Source organism: Leopardus geoffroyi, chromosome B1 (assembly GCF_018350155.1).
Source record: "Leopardus geoffroyi isolate Oge1 chromosome B1, O.geoffroyi_Oge1_pat1.0, whole genome shotgun sequence".
In the NCBI taxonomy this organism is placed as follows: Eukaryota; Metazoa; Chordata; class Mammalia; order Carnivora; family Felidae; genus Leopardus; species Leopardus geoffroyi.
In genome coordinates, this window is record NC_059327.1 from 49245950 (window position 1) to 49261472 (window position 15523).

General features: G+C 38.3%; 1 protein-coding gene across 1 annotated transcript in view; it reads left to right on the forward strand.

Annotated features, from left to right (window-relative positions):
• Positions 1 to 15523, forward strand: part of ELP3 (elongator acetyltransferase complex subunit 3) — a 98093-nt gene that overhangs the window by 47558 nt on the left and 35012 nt on the right. Inside the window, exons 9-10 of the mRNA XM_045461481.1 lie at positions 432 to 558; positions 10889 to 11082. Coding sequence (XP_045317437.1) covers positions 432 to 558; positions 10889 to 11082 — 321 coding nt within the window. The remainder of the gene's footprint in view (positions 1 to 431; positions 559 to 10888; positions 11083 to 15523) is intronic.

The window sequence follows — 15523 nt, forward strand, 5'->3', positions numbered from 1 at the left end:
AGGTGTCACTCTATGACACCTAATTTATTTCTACAAATAATTTCAAAAGGTTTTTAGAGGCTGCTTCTGCCTGGTTTTGAGCCCATTATTTTTTTTTTAACTTAAATATGTATATTAGTAACCTTACTTTGGCTGATGATGCTAAACCAAATAATTTTAGTAGACATTAACTCTGGTTACCCCAGTCATTTACTGTCAGAACCTCGAGTAGGTACATGAGGAATTTCTGAGAAATATCTCAGAAGTGAAATGATTTATTTCCAGGCCTTCTCAGAGATAGAGACATAAAAATGATTTTCTGAGATTTTTATTCCCCAGCCATATTAGTCTTCATTATAAAACCACTGTTATAGATCGTTTTTCCTCTGTTTTTTGTGTTAACCTTCTTGCCCTTTTATTTGTGTAACAGGTAGTGAATTTTCTTTCCTCAGGGGCCACACTGTGAAGGCAGTCTGCGAGTCATTTCACCTGGCCAAGGATTCTGGTTTCAAAGTCGTGGCTCATATGATGCCTGATCTGCCAAATGTGGGACTAGAGAGGGACATTGAACAGTTTACAGTAAGTGTTGTCTTCAACCAGGCTGATTTAGACTGCCTCTGCATGCTGCTTCTACCCCCTCTGCTCTTTGTGATTATTTGCTGCTAATGTTTCCCCCATTATTAAAACAATATGTCCTCATTATGGAAGAGTAGAACACTGTAAACAAAGAAGAGTCATTCTTCACAGTGCCCACACCAAATAAAACCCTAACATTTTAATGTACTTCCTTCTAGGATTTTTTTATGCTTAGGCTTTTCAGAGGGATATACACACAGATGTATATATATGGATAGATAGATAGATATAGATATACACACAAACATATACACACACACGCACACAGACAAACTGGCATATATATGATAAGTAATTATTTTAATTGCTTTTTCACTTAATGTTATATAAGCAGTTATCTGTGTTAGTCAATGTTAACATATTTAAATGTGTGCTTAATTTCCATTGAATAAATATGCCTTACTTTGCTTAACTACTTCCAAATTTTTTAAATTGAAGGTATTACCAGTTTTTTGTATTGTAAATAGCACTGCAGGTAAACAATTTGATGCCTATAACTTTTTGTAGTATTTAGGACTGTTTCGTTAGGATAAATTCCCTGCAGTAGAATTGTCAGGTAAAGGTATAAACACTTCAAGAATCTCTCCATATTACTTAATTGCTTTTCAGAGGGTTATAACAATTTATACTCACTTTAGCAGGGTTATTTTTTCCCCAAATAACACTCTCCTGTTTATATATTTATATACACACATAGTTATAATGTTTCTATCTTTGCTAATTTATTGGATAAAAATGTCATTTCAACTTGTATTTTGTAATTATATTAATACGCTTTTTATGTTTGCATGCAATAATCATAATTCATCTTTTTAGAATTGTGCATTTTTGTTCTCTGACCAATTACTCTATTGGATATGACTATTTTTAATGTTAATTTAGATGAACTTTCTAGGTGAGGACATTATAGATTCCTTGTTTGTTTGTTTTTATAGTTGTTACACATTTTTACCCAGCCTGTCTCGGGCCTTTCACTTTTGTATCTGCTGTCAAATCCATCCTATTTATTTATGATTTCTTCAGATGCTTCTGAATTTAGAACTGCCTTTCTCTTTCAGGATTTCCTTAAATAGTGAAAGAAAACGTTTGGGTTTTTTTCTGGGTTTTCTCTTCTTTGATATTTTAATATCTAACTCCAGGTTGGCTGGGTTTTTGTTTTTACTCTCTGTCACATGTTGGGAAATGAGATTGGTAAGAACTTTTTTTTTTTTTTTCCTTTAGATTCTCAGATAGGGAAAGTGCCTTAGGGATATTCTTGGAGAGAAGAGGATAAAAGTATTAAGTTATTTTATTCACAAAAATATTTTACTCTATTTAGAAAAATGGAATTCACTTTGCCTTACTTGTGACATTAATAATTCTTTCTTTCCTTTTAAATTTTTTTTATTTTTAAGCCCATGAATTACAACTGAAGATAGTACTAATTCATAAATGTCCCTGTTACTAATTCCCCCGTGTTAGCTGTGTAGTAGATTTTGAATCTAATAACCTCTCCTCAGTAGTTAATAGCCAGGTACTCAGGCTTCAAGCCTAAAAGTCCTCTGAAACACTTTTCTTTAGCACAGCTCTTAGGTTAATCAGAGATATAGCTAGAATTCATAACTTTAAGTATCCTTGGGGAAAAAAATTATGGAATGTTTCAAATAATAGCAAATAGTGGAGCCTTACTATTCATTTTCCATAGTGTCTTCAAAATAAAGAAAAGTTCAGTGATAATATTGCAAAGATAACCCTTCATGTAAACAGATCTGTCTTCCTTGTTTGTAATCTTTTCAGAAAAACTCAAAGAGAATATGAACACTATATTATTTCTTTTCTAACTACATCCCAGCACATAAATGAGTGACAAAATAGAGCTAACATGAGAAATCCGATTTCTCTCTAGAGAAAAATTTTCTGCAAAATTAACTTAAAATCATCTTAAATAATTTCTACAAATCAATAAGAAAAAAGCAGAAAGCTCAATAAGAGAACGGGCAAAAACACTTGAACAGGCACTACTACAGAAATACGATATTTGAACAGCCAGTAAACATATTTAAAAGTTGTTAAAGTCATTAATCTTCAAAGAAATGAAATTTTAAACTATGATGCGTTCCTATTGTATTCTTACCAGAAAAGCTAAGAAGAGGTAAAATGAAAAAAGACAAAATCAAGTGTTAGTAAGAGTATGGAACAACTAGAACTCTTTCTTCATTTACTGCTTGTGGCAGTAAATTTACATTGGTATATCATGGTAAAAAAAAACTGTTTGACATTATCTGCTAATTATGAACATATGCATACCCATGTCCTAGGAATTGTACTCCTAGATGTATTCTCAGCAGAAATGCCTACATATATTTACCAAAAGTCATGGTTACAAAGTACTGTTGGTAATATCAGAGCAACAAGAACCCAAGTGTCCATTAACAAGAGAATGTGTAAACAGTGATGTAGTCATACAATGAAATACTATAAAAAAAATAATTACAACCTTATGCAACAACATGACTGACTCTCTTCAACATAAAATTGAGCAAAAGAAAACAGATCCAAAAGACCACCTAACACACATTTCTGTTAATATGAAGTCCAAAAACTTTGGGTGGAATTGTAACTGGAAATAGGTATGAGGTGGCCTTTCTAAGGTTTTGATACGATTTTTCTTAATTTGAGTATCTGGGTGCTGGTTACATGATTTATAAAAATCTGTCAAGATGTACACTTGGAGTTTGTGTACTTTTCTGTATTTAAGATACACTCCAATAAAAATTCACATAAAACTTTTAAAACTAGTTTTTGTTTAGGAAATCTTGTTTGGGTCTATTTGGAATTCACAACCTTTCCTGAACTAGTAGGCAGTAATATTTTATACTTTAAAACTTTTTTCCCTACTTTATTTTATTGTCACATCATTAGCAACCCACAGATATATTTTCCTTAATGTGTTTTGTTCCATAGGAAAGGTTACTAAATCGGGGTTCTGCTGGTATAATTACACAAGTCTACAAAATGTTATCTCTGTAGAGGACAGGGTAGCCTTTCCTGGCACGGATCCATAAAGCTACTACCCAGCTTGCTGAGATTATCACAACTGTATCTTGGGTTGTATGCTTACAGTATACGTGTTATAAATTGGCTAGATCTTACACCTTGTTGTTTAGGTCATTTCTGGGTCACTGCTCTTAGTGTCTGTTTATTTGTGTCTGTTTATTGCAAATTCACGCTCTCATCCAGTGGTAGGTGCACAGCTTATAGCTGTGTGTGATACATAGCATTTACTTCTATTTTCCAGTAACTCAGAAACGAAGTTTTCTTTTTTCTTAACTTCGCCCTTTCCACCTATCCTCAGATAGAGCTTACTTATTACTCAAAATAACTTTTAGCTGGTTTGGTGTTTTATTAATTTAAAAATTAGACTGCTCTTGGATATCCAAGCTAAGATTGCTAAAAATGCATGAAGAATGTCTATTTCTCTTTAGGAAAAATTTCTCTTCAGAATCTCCTCTCAGTTACCAGAAGTCTTTCAAAGTCCATTAATGCTGGACACTCACAAGTTACCCCCCCACCCCCACTGAGCTGTTTTTCCCCCCAAAGCCAATGTGATTAAGTTACTGTTTGGCAGGGATGGCTAGAGGCATTTCTTATTATTTGTTTTGTTTTTAATGCCTTGTTTTAAAGGCTTATTACTTAAGATAGTGTCATAGGGTACAGGTTAAGAAGAGTATTATATCAGAAAAGACCACCTGTTATATTCTCCTCAGTTGAGGAAACAGGCTTCATGAGATTAAGTAACTGTTAGTCAGTGGTGAGTCTCCAAGCTCTTAGGTAAGCACCCCTTCCATGGCATCTTTCTGTGTTAGCTTTTCTAGGTGAAGGGAAGTCTGACTATGAATGACTGTGTGTGACCTGAATGATGTTGAAATACAAGTCAAGTTGGATCTTAACAAAACTTTATTTTTTTTAATATGAAATTTATTCTCAAATTGGTTTCCATACAACACCCAGTGCTCATCCCAACAGGTACCCTCCTCAATGCCCATCACCCACTTTCCCCGTCCTCCCACCCCCTATCAACCCTCAGTTTATTCTCAGTTTTTAAGAGTCTCTTATGGGCGGGGGGGGGTGGGTAATGGGTATTGAGGAAGGCACCTTTTGGGATGAGCACTGGGTGTTGTATGGAAACCAATTTGACAATAAACTTCATATATTGAAAGAAAAAAAAAAGAGTCTCTTATGGTCTGCCTCCCTCCCTCTCTAGCTTTTTTTCCCCCTTCTCTTCCCCCATGGTCTTCTGTTAAGTTTCTCAGGATCCACATATGAGTGAAAACATGTGGTATTTGTCTTTCTCTGCCTGACTTACTTCACTTAGCATAACACTCTCCAGTTCCATCCACGTTGCTACAAATGGCCAGATTTCATTCTTTCTCATTGCTAAGTAGTATTCCATTGTATATGTAAACCACGATTTCTTTATCCATTCATCAGTTGATGGACATTTAGGCTCTTTCCATAATTTGGCTATTGTTGAAAGTGCTGCTGTAAACATTGGGGTACAAGTACCCCTATGCATCAGCACTCCTGTATCCCTTGGGTAAATTCCTAGCAGTGCTATTGCTGGGTCCTAGGGTAGGTCTGTTTTTAATTTTTTGAGGAACCTCCACACTGTTTTCCAGAGCAGCTGCACCAGTTTGCATTCCCACCGACAATGCAAGAGGGTTCCCATTTCTCCACATCCTCTCCGGCATCCATAGTCTCCTGATTTGTTCATTTTAGCCACTCTGGCTGGCATGAGGTGATATCTCAGTGTGGTTTTGATTTGTATTTCCCTCATGAGGAAAGACGTTGAGCATCTTTTCATGTGCCTGTTGGCCACCTGGATGTCTTGTTTAGAGAAGTGTCTATTCATGTCTTCTGCCCATTTCTTCACTGGGTTATTTGTTTTTCGGGTGTGGAGTTTGGTGGCTCTTTATAGATTTAGGATACTAGCCCTTTGTCCTATATGTCATTTGCAAATATCTTTTCCCATTCTGTCGGTTGCCTTTTAGTTTTGTTGCTTGTTTCCTTTGCAGTGCAGAAGCTTTTTATCTTCATGAGGTCCCAATAGTTCATTTTTGCTTTTAATTCCCTTGCCTTTAGAGATGTGTCAGGTAAGAAATTGCTGCGGCTGAGGTCAGAGAGGTTTTTTTCCTGATTTCTCCTCTAGGGTTTTGATTGTTTCCTGTCTCACATTCAGGTCCTTTATCCATTTTGAGGTTTTTTTTAAACAAAACTTTAAACCTCTTTCTGTTTTTAGTTATGTTTTAGTTGTATCAAAGGAATACATGTCTCATTTTAAAAGTCAAATTGTGACTACAGTGAAAGACAGCAATACCCTCTTTTCTTTTCCTTGAGTGCACCCAGGTCATTTTACAAACGCTCCAGTGTCTCTGTCTCCTCCTCCCCTTCATTTCTCAAATCCACTGCAATCTGGCTTCCACCTCCCACTGAAACTCTTCTCTCAAATGTTGTAAAATACTTCCTAATCTCCAAACGCAAAGAATATTTCTCTCCTGTCATGTTATTCAGTCTTAACATTTGTTATTGTTAAAGAGTGTCTCCATTTTGGGATTCTCATTTCCCTGGCTTTTGTGATTCTGCTATCTCCTGGCTCTCTTCTTGCCTCCAGGACTGTTGCTCTTTCTGCCCTATCTTCTTTTTCTTCCCTCCATTTAGATGTAGGTTCCATCTTTTGCTCTGTTCTGTATGATTGCCTTTCTTCTGTTGTTCTAACTTGACTACGTATGCTTCAGTGAGCCTCATTTTCTCTCCAGCCTGAAGCCTTAGGCTCCTAGGACCAGTTACTTAATACTCTTCAACTAGCACCAGATGTCATACATGTAATTAGAACTTAGTATGTCCAGTATAGACATATTCATCTGTTCCCCCTTCCTCTTGTATTTCCTATCATAGTTGGTGGCCGCTTTATCCATATACTCTCCCTAGTCAGAAATTCAGGAATCATTCAGGAGCAGGTAGAGAATATTTGGACTCTGGAGCCAGACTGTCCAGTTTGAATCCTGGCCCCACCACTTAGTAGCAGACTGTTTTGACTGCTTTGTTCCCCAGTTTCCTCATCTCAAAAATGATATTAATTATAGTATCAACCTATTATGAAGATTCACTGAGAAAATACATGCAACACATTTAGAAAAGTTTCTGGCACATAGTGAGTGCTCAGTAAATCTTTGCTGCTGTGATCGTCCCCTCATACCCTGAGTCGAATTCCACGGGACATTCTGTCAGTTTCTCCCTCTGCGTATCTTTCAAAGCTGTCGTCCTGTCCTCTTCATCCCACTGCCGCAACTAGAGTTCATACTTTCCTCAGTTCACCTTCACAGTGAAACGGCTCCTCAGCTAAGTCGCCCTGCCACTAGCCGTTTTCCCTTCTACTTGCCATTCACGTGGTACCAGAATGACGTTTATTCAGCTTTTTATCCCTATCATAGAAAAGTTGTTACATAATAAAATGACAAACACAGTAGTCCTCTGCCACTTTCAACTGTTGTAGCTGGGGTTGTTGCCCTGGTATTTACTTCTATATTTCTTACCACCAGGCTTGGATTGCTTTTTTCCTGATTGTCAGTTTTAGATCGATTCTCTTGTCTTTCTGTTATAGTCTTTGAAAAGTTCATTCGTTAGTACTCTGCTCCCATTCTCCCAATATTGTTACATCACTATTTTAGTTACATTAGTAGTTAATGGTCAATGTTTACGTTACAGTTTTTACATAAATGATTACTGACGTGGAGCCACGAAATATATAACGTTCTTTTCTTGAACAACCATTTGTTTCTTTCTAGAGTTAACAGTTGTCTTTTTTTTAATTATTATTATTTACCTTGTTCTCTGTGCACCTGTAACTTTCAAATGTACCCACCCAATGGTAAAGCCTCTCTGTCAGTGTCCTAACTTATTAGATATTCTGTCAGTTAATTTTTTAGGCTAGCACCGTGACTCCTGGATGTCCCCTCTTCCAACTCCAAACTGATCTGGCAGTTCTCTGTGCCTACTTCACAAGTGTCCTCTTTGGGGGCTTCTTGTCACCACTCTTGTGGCTTGGATACTTTGTTTTCTGGATTCCAAATTAACCCTATTTATTGGTTTATTCCTTGACTTTACTAAAATACATTTTCCAGCAGCTTCCTGAGGAAGAATTCATCATGGGAAGTAAGCCTTTTGTGTGCTAAAAAATGGCTCTGTTCTACCTTCACACTTACAGAATTCTGTAAAATAATTTTTTTAAGGCATTGCACCACTGCCGTGCAGCTTTTAGTACTGCTCTTAAGGAGCACAATATCTTTTTTATTCCTCATCCTATATTCCTTACTCTTTAATCCTATAATGTATGTAACCTGGATGGGTTTGTTTGTTTTTTACTCTGGAATATTTTAGGAGATTGTCTTTATCCCATATGTTGTGAAATTCCACAGTAATGTATCTTAGCAAGAGTTTTTTTTTTTAACTAATTGTGCTAGATTTTGAAGGGTCTGTCATCTGTTATACCACTGGATAATTTTCCCCTTTCATTTTCTGTGTTCTCTTTCTAAAACTCCTCTTAAGCAAATGTTAGATCTGACATTCGTCATCAAGAATTTTCATATATTTTTTACCTATTCGTCCTTTTTTTCCTGCTTTCTTCTTATATTCTCACCTCTATCTTTCAACTTTTCTTTTTTTTTTTTAATTTTTTTTTCAATGTTTATTTTATTTATTTTTGGGACAGAGAGAGACAGAGCATGAACGGGGGATGGGGCAGAGAGACAGGGAGACACAGAATCGGAAACAGGCTCCAGGCTCTGAGCCATCAGCCCAGAGCCTGACACGGGGCTCGAACTCCCGGACCGCGAGATCGTGACCTGGCTGAAGTCGGACGCTTAACCGACTGCGCCACCCAGGCGCCCTCTTTCAACTTTTCTAATACATGTTTTAATTTTTGTAATGGCTTTGATTTTCAAAAGTTCTTTCTTACATCCTGGTTGTTTGATTTTTCTCTAGCATTTTATTCTTGTTTAATGGATGTAATATATTTTCTCTTATCTCTCTGAAGAAATTATAAAGGTTTTTGGTTTTTTTTTTAAGTTTTATTCTCCTTTACACAATGCCTCTTTCCTCTCAGTTCCTTTTTTTTTTTCCTTTTTGTTTTGTTCTGCCCTTTCTTTTCTAGGCTTTCCGCAAGTTTCTGGTGATCCTTAGCCAAATGGTCATACTTTAAAAGTAAGGGACTAAAAGAGCAGTACTTGAATGTCAGTGTCTTGAACTCTTATTTAGGGCCATTTGATTAATCCAGAGATGAACTCTCCAACTTCCTGTTTGGGGGCTGGCAGTATGAATAGGTCATAGAAAATGGACTGCTGGCATCAGGGGAGCAAGGCAGGGAATCCATTAGTCAGTGTGCTGACTTTCACTTAATCTCCCTGTTTTCAACCTTTATCCCCACCCAGACTTTCCTTTGTACCTTGGAATTTCAGAATCCAGCAGTTTCTTCAGGGAACAAATAGGTAGAACTCTTTTGGGAAGGGCAAAGGAATAAGGGATAAATCCCTCCATGTATACACTTTGATGCCATGATTTCTTCTATCCTGCCTGGTTCCTGGTACTTTTGACTCATGAGCCTTTCTGGGACTGTAGTGTGACTGAGCTGGTCTTTCATTGGTATCCCCTTTTGCAAATACTTTGTTTACAGTTTTCTATACTTGCAAAGTCATTTACCAGTCTTCATTTTTGTCTTTCAAAAATTTATTACCATCACTGGGCCAGTCCTCTCTCCCCTCCACCTTCCTCTCCTCTGATATTCTCTTTGTTCTTCTGGATTTATACGTTTTGAAAAAATCATCTCTTATTTTACTGTGGTTTTGGAGGGAAAAGAAGGAAACACATATTTTAATTCTCCATGTTTAGCCAGAAGTCCAGAACCAGTTTCGTCTATCATCATTCTTATCAGCCCATCTACCTTCTAAACTTATCATATAAGCACCTGAACTGCTCCTCTGAAATACCATGTTCCAATATGGATTCAAAACTAGGTACAGAATGACTTGCATATGTATTCTTTTGGGTGGCTATAAACTATCAAAGGCCTGATGAATCTTTAATATAAAAATGTTACAGGGAAAATTACATGCAATTACAGAAGAATATCCCTAGGACCAAATGATGCACAAAGAATACAGCATTGAAGAATATTACAGAAATCAATGAGAGAGATCGAAAAGTCTATAGTTACATTTCTTTGAAAAGCAAGTTAAGCAATGGAAAGCTTGGCAAGAATGTAGCACGAAATAAAAAGCATTGTTATGGTTTCACAAGGTGCAGTACTGCTGGCTTTATAGATATTAATGCCAGGGTGGGGTTAGAGGAAACTGAGTCCACCTTCATTCCTCCATCACACATTGTGCAAAATTAAAAGCAAATGAGCAGTGCAAAGTCATGGAAAGGGTAATGCGTGGTGTCTCCTTGCTTTATTCCCAAATAAAGCCAGCTGGGATGATATAGTACAGGAAATGACTATGTCAGAGTAGATAAATTAGATGTATTTCTCAGTGTCTAGATAACAAATAGTGTGTATCCCAGGTTAGGAACAGTGCCAGCTGGCCTGAAGACAAAATAGTCATATCCAGGGATTGGCATACTTTTCCTACAAAGGGCTGTTTGGTAAGCATTTTAGGTTTTGCAGGCAAGTGATGATTTCTGTCACAACTTTTTAAAAGTTTAAACAATTAAATCTATTATTAAGGAAAGAAACAGTCTAGAGGTGAAGGCAGGCATCAGATAAATTATCAGTGTGATGATATTAAGCAAGCAGTAATATAGAATACAATATAATTTTTAAGAGAGGCAGCTTGTATTTGAAGGTCAGGAAGGCCTCTCTGAAGAATTGGCATTCATGCTGAGACCTGAAGATTAGCTAGATGAAATAAAATTGATGTCCTTTCCAGGCAGAGGAAATTGCCTTCGCAAAGGCAGAAAGGCAAGGTGGTGAGGGTGGCAGGAGCTGAGACTGCAGCAGTAGACAGGGGCTGGATTAACGAGGGCTTTGTAACCCAGCACACGCACAGCTTGCTTCAGTGAGGCTGTGAAAACAATGAGTTTCTGTTCTGTCTGCATCCTCTCCCTTGATGGAAAGGAAAAGCAGTCTAAGGACTGTGTAGGTATGTGAGAGAACTTGGCCCAGGACTGAAACTTGACCACCGAAACGTCACCAATCTCTGCAGAACTAACGGAGTGGTAATTTTCTGTTCTCCATTCACAGGAGTTTTTTGAGAACCCTGCTTTTCGTCCTGATGGTTTGAAACTCTACCCTACCCTGGTGATTCGTGGAACTGGGCTTTATGAGCTCTGGAAATCAGGAAGATATAAAAGTTATTCTCCTAGTGACCTGATCGAATTGGTGGCTCGGATCCTTGCTCTCGTGCCTCCATGGACTCGAGTGTACCGAGTGCAGAGGTAGTGTGTTATCTTTTCTGCCAGAAATAATCAGTGATGAGTCTGTGTACAGTTTCTTTTTTTCTTTTAATGTTTATTTTTGAGAGAGAGAAACAGTGTGCAATCGGGGAAGAGGCAGAAAAAGGGAGACACAATCCAAAGCAGGCTCTAGGCTCTGAGCTGTCAGTACAGAGCCCGACACAGGGCTCAAACCTACAAAGAACGATGAGATCATGACCTGAGTCAAAGTCTGATGCTTAACCAACTAAGCCACCCAGGCACCCCTTGTTCACAATTTCTAAAATGAGAATAGTCTGATTTAATATTGAGGGGTTTGAAAAATTTTTTTTTAATCAAAAATGGGACCCTGGAATGCTGTAAGTACATAGGGATGGAAATGAAAGGACAGTGTGTTCAAGCCACTTTGCCAGTATCTTATTTATTCATGTATTCATCTCACCATTGATTGATGTGCCAGGAGATGGCATTGAGATGGTAACAGGCATGATGCTTGGTTCTAGGAGCTGATGACTAGATACAGTAGTGAGGACGGAAGGAGGAGGTGTAGCCGTGTGTCTGTTATCCCTGTTGTAGAGCCTCTGAAGAAAAAAGAAAGAGTAGCAACAATTCCATTCTTTCCAGATGTTAATGTAAGTGTGGAGAAAGACTGACCTGTTCCTGATGGCATGAAGGAAATCATCTTAACTGCTTTTTTCCTAGGAGAGAAAAACAAAGATCTCATTTGCATTCCTGGCCTTTATTACCTCTTTTTTTTTTTTTTTTTTTTTTTTTTACAAGAAACATAACCTTGAAGAAAAGTTTTAGGAGCCAAAAAGTTACCTATCTACCTACAATCTTGACAAAGCTATTCCTGTATTTACTGGTCAGTAAGGCACATTTTCACCACCTTGCCAAAACCTGCCCGGATTCTAGTAGTACAAATACACAGTGAAAAGGTGACTAGTAAATGCATGTGCAATCAATTGCTGTGACTGTTACTCTACTGAGCACAATTGTGTTCCCTGATAATATAAAACAATACTGAAAACAAGCAGAAGTATCAACTAAAGGAAAATTATCAAGAGCATAAATGGATTTGCTTAAAAGTTGAAGGATGTTCACACCATACTTGTGCCACAACATAGTGATTTCTTCTTTTTTTTTTTTTTTTTTTTATATTATTGGCCCAATTTAAGGATCTAAATCGCCTAGATGATCTCGGCAATTTATTTTTTTAAATACTGAAGAAAATTCAGCTGCCAAAATTGTTTGCATTGTCTTCCCCCTTCTTTTTCAACCCTTCTGAAACCATTCAGTTCAAAAGACAGTAGGAGGTGCTGAACAGTGCAGGCATCTGCACAGACATGGGGGCCACAGGCTCAGAGCAGCATGTGTAGGCTGCTCTTGTGGACAAGGCAGTATGAACAGTGTGGTCTCTTGCATACCAAATGTGGTGAAAAGGCATTCTCGCTGAGGGCTGAGCAGGGCGAAGAGGATGTCAGGGTGCAGAGAGGAGGACAGCAGCAAAAGATTGGTGACTTGCAGAGGGTTGATCTAATAAGTAGATAATATTAAGGTTAATGGGAGCTAGATTTTGTGTTACCTGAAAAGGACATCACAGTGTGAAAAAGGAAGAAGAATGTACCCCATGGTGTTTTAGAATAGGAGACATTGGTGTGAACTCATGGTTTTCAACAGATAGGTAGATACAGAAATAATTGTAAATGTAATAAATAATAAGTATAGTGTGTGTGTGTGTGTGTGTGTGTCCTTTTCATAGCCTGTTTAGTACTACATTCTTTGCTTTTTTTGTGCTGTTTCTTGGTGATTTCACTGTTTAAAATGGCCCATAAGTAGTACTGAAATGTTGTGTAGTGTAAGAAGGCTCTCATGTGCCTTATAGAGAAAATACATTTGTTGGAGAAGTTTCATTCAGCCTTGAGTTATAGCACTGTTGGCTGGGAGTTCAGTGTTTATCGGCAATACATGGTGTTCTTAAACACAGACACGTGTGAAACAATGTTATATGTTGGTCAGTTAATGAAAATGTTGTGTCCAGAGGCTCACAGGAACCTAGCCCTGTTTTTTCCTCTAGGGGCAATGTCTTACTATTCACTAATTTAATGTTCACGACAACTTTGTAGAACATAATTACTATGAAGAATGAGAATTGACTGTACATTGTTTCAGAGTACCTCCCTACAACATGCTTAGTAATTACAGAGCAGAAAGAAAGAACTTTGGAGAAGACTGGCAGCTGGTTAAGGTGAATAGCATCAGTAATAGTACAAGGCACAGTCATGTGCCACCTGATAGTATGTATTAAAAATAGAGTCACTTCGGGGCACCTGGGTGGCTCAGTGGGTTGAGCGTCTGACTTCGGCTCAGGTCCTGATCTCATAGTTCGTGGGTTCGAGCCCTGCATCAGGCTCTGTGCTGGCCACTTGTTCAGAGCCTGGAGCCTGCTTCAGATTCTGTGTCTCCTTCTCTCTGTGCGCCTCCCCCGCTCACGCTTTGTCTCACTCTGTTTCTCAAAAATAAATAAATGTAAAAAAACAAAACAAAAACAGAGTCACTTCTGTGTGACTCAGCCAAAGTGCCATAATCTGAATTTAATTATGAGGCAACATCAGACAAACCCAAATTGAGGGATTTTCTAAAAAGCCTGAAATCTTCAAAATTATAAGAATTAAGGAAAGAGTTTCATATTGAAGGAGACTAAAAAAGTCACAACCCCTAAATACAACACAAGGTTCTGACTAGATCTTTTCAGTATAAAGAACATTATTTGGGCAGTGGTGAGCCTGTAGTGGAGTCTCGGGTTAGACAGTAGTGAAGTACCAGTGTTAATTTCCTGATTTTGATGGTCATGTTATGCTTATGTAAGAGAGGATCCCTGTCATAGGAACTACTATAAGTATGCTGGGAGTGTTGGAACAGCTTGTTCCCAATTTTCCATCAAATAATTTAAGGAAATACACTTGGGACTTTTTCTGTAACTTTAGGATTGTTCCAAAAAATGTAAACTAATACTATTGTATTAAAAACAAAGATGTAATAAGTAGTATTAACAAAGACAAAAGGGGGGCGCCTGGGTGGCGCAGTCGGTTAAGCGTCCAACTTCAGCCAGGTCACGATCTCGCGGTCCGTGAGTTCGAGCCCCGCGTCAGGCTCTGGGCTGATGGCTCAGAGCCTGGAGCCTGTTTCCGATTCTGTGTCTCCCTCTCTCTCTGCCCCTCCCCCGTTCATGCTCTGTCTCTCTCTGTCCCAAAAATAAATAAACGTTGAAAAAAAAATTAAAAAAAAAAAAAACAAAGACAAAAGGAAAAGATTATTTGCATTTAACTGACGTGAACAATTAGATATGAGTGAAGATACTACTTCCCAGTAGCAGAGCATGGCAACAAATCTCTCCGTTGTGTTAATGATAGCAATCCTATCAGCTCTGAGTACCTGAGGCACTCAGCTGGCCCCTATTAGTCATAGTGAGCCCCAACAGACATTTCCCCCAAGGGGACCATGTTGCTGGACCAGCTTTTCAACTGCTTATCAGGATAGGATGCACCTCAGTAAAAACCATCAGAGGGACTTTAAGAAACAACATTTAAATTTTTTTTAATGTTTATTTTTGAGAGAGAGTGAGCAGGGGAGGGGCAGAGAGAGAGGGAGACACAATCCAAAGCAGGCTCCAGGCTCTGAGCTGTCAGCACGGAGCCCGACGCAGTGCTCAAACTCGAGAATCGTGAGATCATGACCTAAGCTAAGCGTCAAGTCAGACGCTTAACCAACTGAACCACCCAGGCGCCCTGAGAAACAACATTTATTACCCAAATGTCCTGGAGGGTACCCAGCAAACCTGAGGGGTACACAGTGAGGTTGTGGGGTAGGAAGGGAAAGGCATGAACCTGGACCTCGGCCTTTATTTGGATCCAAGGGTGTAGTGTCTAGGGCTTTATGGGTTCACTCTTTATGGTTAAAGAATAGGAATGGGAATTAGGGTGTGATAAGGAAGAAATGGGACCACTCAGGTGGTCAGTCATCTAGGTTACCCAGGGCTTTGTGAAAGAGGGAACCTCATGGGGGGAAGGGCAGCCTTATTCCTTATCTGGTTGTTTAGCAAGTAGCTGTGTCATACAGTGGCAATGTGTTTATTCAGGATGGATTTCTTCTGACATCAAAAACTTAATGTCAAGCACTTACACTACAGGGCAACCAGAGAACACTGAAAATAATAACTTCCCACCAGCAGAGAATGGCAGCAAATATCACAGAATAGATAGAAATTTCACAGCCATAGACACCATAGTTTTCTTAACAAAAGTAACAAGGTATAGGTCACTCAATCAGATGAATTTGCATTCTCCCCCTTCACTTTCAGCTTTAAATTTCCTACTCCTGTACCAGTGAGTCAAAGGCAACAGAGACAGTGCTATAACATTAAAAGCTTAATTTTATAGATCAT